A 3,510-nucleotide genomic window follows, 5' to 3' on the forward strand; every position below is an offset into this window, starting at 1 on the left:
CCTTGACCAGGCTGTAGGCGCGCTGCTCGGCTTCATCGAGCAGTTGCACCAGTTTCACGGTGCCGCCGTCGCGGGTCTTGAACGGGCGGCCGTCCGGACCGTTCATGGTGCCGAAGCCCATGTGTTCCATTTCCATGCTGGACGGGACGAAGCCGGCCAGGCGCGCGCAGGCGAAGACCATCTGGAAGTGCAGGGCCTGGCGCTGGTCGACGAAGTACAGCACGCGGTCGGCCTTGAGCACGCCTGCGCGGTAGCGGGTGGCAGCCAGGTCGGTAGTGGCGTACAGGTAGCCGCCGCCAGCCTTCTGCACGATCAGCGGCAGCGGGTTGCCTTCGGCATTCTTGAACTCGTCCATGAACACGCACTTGGCGCCATTGTCCTCGGTCAGCAGGCCCTTGGCGGCGAGGTCGGCGACCACCTGTGGCAGGTCGTCGTTATAGGCGCTCTCGCCCTTGACATCGGCCATGGAGAGCTTGACGCCGAGGCGGTCGTACAGCGCCTGGCAGTGCGACAGGGAAATGTCGTTGAAGCGATGCCACAGACGCAGACACTCGGCGTCGCCGGCCTGCAGCTGGACCACCAGTTCGCGGGCGCGGTCGGCGAACTCGGGCGAGTCGTCGAAGCGCTTCTTGGCCGCGCGGTAGAAGCCTTCCAGGTCGGCCAGCTCGCTCTCGGCGGCCGCCGGGTTTTCCTGCATGTAGGCCAGCAGCATGCCGAACTGGGTGCCCCAGTCGCCGACATGGTTCTGGCGAATCACGGTATCGCCGAGAAAGTCCAGCACCCGCGCCACGCCGTCGCCGATGATGGTCGAGCGCAGGTGGCCGACGTGCATTTCCTTGGCCAGGTTGGGCGCGGACAGATCGACCACCACGCGCTGCGCCGGGCCGTTCTTGCGCACGCCAAGTTTGGCATCGGCCAGTGCCGCTTCCAGACGCTGTGCCAGGGCATCACTGTTCTGGAAGAAGTTGAGGAAGCCGGGGCCGGCGATTTCCACCTTGGTGAGCTGCTCATCGGCCGGCAATGCTGCGATCAGCCTTTCGGCCAGGTCGCGCGGCTTCATGCCGGCCGGCTTGGCCAGCATCATGGCAATGTTGCTGGCGAAGTCGCCGTGGCTCTTGTCCTTGGTGTTCTCCACCTGGATGACCGGCGTCAGGCCTGCAGGCAGCACGCCTTCGGCGGTCAGGCGGTCGAGGGCTTGCTGGATCAGGTGGCGAATGCTGTCTTTCATGTTCGGCTCGGGTTGCCTTGGGGCTTTGGTCGAAAACTGCGCATTATAGAAGTAGCTGCAGGTTGCAGGCCACAGGCTTCAGGCAAAGCGATCGGCCTGCAGTGGGTAGGGTGGGCTTCAGCCCACCAAGGCTGGCCGCTGTTGGTGGGCTGAAGCCCACCCTACGGACTGAAGCGGGACGCCGCCCGGACCTCTCTATGGACTGTTGCAGCGCGTCGGTTCAGAACAGATCGATCGGGTCGACATCCAGCGACCAGCGCACCGCGCGGCCACTGGGCATTTGCTCCAGCGCATGCAGCCAATGGTTGAGCAGGCGGTGCAGCGGGGCGCGGGCATTGCCCTGCAGCAGCAGTTGCGCGCGAAAGCGTCCGGCGCGGCGTTCCATCGGCGCCGGTACCGGGCCGAGCAGTTCGATGCCGGACAGCCCCAACTCTCCCAGCAGGTGCTCTGCCTCGCTGCAGGCCTCATCGAGAAAGCCTTCTGCCTGGCCGGGCTTGTGCGCTTCGGCGCGCAGCAGCGCCAGGTGGCAGAACGGCGGCAGGCCGGCACTGCGGCGCTCGCTCAACGCCTGCTCGGCGAAGGCGAAGTAGCCCTGCTCGGTCAGTTGCACCAGCAGCGGATGGTCGGCCAGGTGGCTCTGAATGATCACCTTGCCCGGTTCCTCGGCACGCCCGGCGCGGCCGGCGACTTGTACGATCAGCTGCGCCATGCGCTCGCTGGCGCGAAAATCCGCCGAGAACAGGCCGCCATCGGCGTCGAGGATCGACACCAGCGTCACCCGTGGGAAGTGGTGACCCTTGGCGAGCATCTGGGTGCCGACCAGGATGCACGGCTCGCCCTTGTTGATGGTGGCGAACAGGCGATCCATGGCGCCCTTGCGCGAGGTGCTGTCGCGGTCGATGCGCAGCACCGGATAATCGGGGAATAGCAGCGCCAGGCGTTCTTCGGCACGCTCGGTGCCGGCGCCGACCGGGCGCAGGTCGACATGCTGGCATTTCGGGCAGTTGCTCGGTTGCTTCTCGACGTGGCCGCAGTGGTGGCAGCGCAGCTCCTGATGACGCTGGTGCACGGTCATGCGCGCGTCGCAGCGTGGGCACTCGGATAGCCAGCCGCAATCGTGGCAGAGCAGGGTCGGGGCGAAGCCGCGGCGGTTGAGAAACACCAGCACCTGCTGGCCGGCCGCCAGGGTCTGGGCGATGGCCTGCTGCATCGGTCCGGAGATGCCCGAGTCCAGTGGCCGGCTCTTCACGTCCAGGCGCAGAAAGCGTGGCTGGCTGGCGCCGCCGGCGCGCTGGGTCAGCTTGAGCAGGGCGTAGCGGCCGCTGTGGGCGTTGTGCAGGCTTTCCAGCGAGGGTGTGGCCGAGCCGAGGACGATGGGGACGTCTTCCTGGCGCGCGCGAACCAACGCCAGGTCACGGGCGTGATAGCGCAGGCCTTCCTGCTGTTTATAGGAGGCGTCGTGTTCTTCGTCGACGATGATCAACCCAGGGTTCTTCATCGGCGTGAACAGTGCCGAGCGGGTGCCGATGATGATGTCGGCCTCGCCATCGCGCGCGGCCAGCCAGGCATCGAGGCGATCGCGATCATTGACCGCTGAATGCAGCAGGGCGATGCGTGCGTTGAAGCGGCGGGCGAAACGGTCGAAGGTCTGCGGCCCGAGATTGATCTCGGGGATCAGCACCAGGGCCTGCTTGCCGGCTTGCAGGCATTGATGGATCAGTTGCAGGTAAACCTCGGTCTTGCCGCTGCCGGTGACGCCCGCCAGCAGGAAGGCATTGAACTGGCCCCAGCCCGACGCCACGGCATTCACCGCCGCGCGCTGTTCGGCGTTCAGCGGCAGTTCCGGTTGCGCCAGCCAGTGCGCAGGCTTGGGATGAGGCTGGGTGCGGCGCACCTCGACCCGTACCAGCCCCTTCTCATGCAGTAATTGCAGGCTGTCGCGGTTGAGTTGCAGCTGGCTGAGCAGGCTGTGGGCCACGCCGTGCGGGTGTTGTGCCAGTGCCTTGAGTGCGTCGCGCTGGCGTGGGGCGCGGGCCAGGCGTGGGTCGTCGACACTGGCGCCCTTGCTGGCCAGCCAGTAACGCTCCTGGCGGGTTTCGGCCGGCTCGCCCTGGCGCAGCAGTACCGGCAAGGCCCAACTCAGGGTGTCGCCCAGGCTGTGTTGGTAGTACTGCGCTGTCCACAGGCACAGCTTGAACAGCGGCGCCGGCAGCGGTGGGCGGGCGTCGAGCAGCTCCAGGGCGGGCTTGAGCTTGTCGAGTGGGGCTTCGCTCTGGCTGTCG

The 3,510-nt window shown here is 66.7% G+C and overlaps 2 protein-coding genes across 2 annotated transcripts; both read right to left on the minus strand.

The window, feature by feature from the left end:
• Window positions 1-7: 7 nt before the first annotated feature.
• Window positions 8-1,228, minus strand: LOC120859884 (arginine--tRNA ligase; the record flags this gene model as incomplete). Its single annotated transcript, XM_040235806.1, has 1 exon — window positions 8-1,228. A coding segment is annotated over exon 1 (1,221 nt), but the record flags the coding sequence as incomplete, so codon positions are not given.
• Window positions 1,229-1,448: 220 nt separating this feature from the next.
• On the minus strand, window positions 1,449-3,461 carry LOC120859885 (primosomal protein N'-like; the record flags this gene model as incomplete). The annotated part of the gene is made up of 1 exon (XM_040235807.1): window positions 1,449-3,461. A coding segment is annotated over one exon (2,013 nt), but the record flags the coding sequence as incomplete, so codon positions are not given.
• Window positions 3,462-3,510: the final 49 nt, after the last annotated feature.

The sequence above is a fragment of the Oryx dammah genome, unplaced genomic scaffold (genome assembly GCF_014754425.2).
Source record: "Oryx dammah isolate SB20612 unplaced genomic scaffold, SCBI_Odam_1.1 HiC_scaffold_4015, whole genome shotgun sequence".
In the NCBI taxonomy this organism is placed as follows: Eukaryota; Metazoa; Chordata; class Mammalia; order Artiodactyla; family Bovidae; genus Oryx; species Oryx dammah.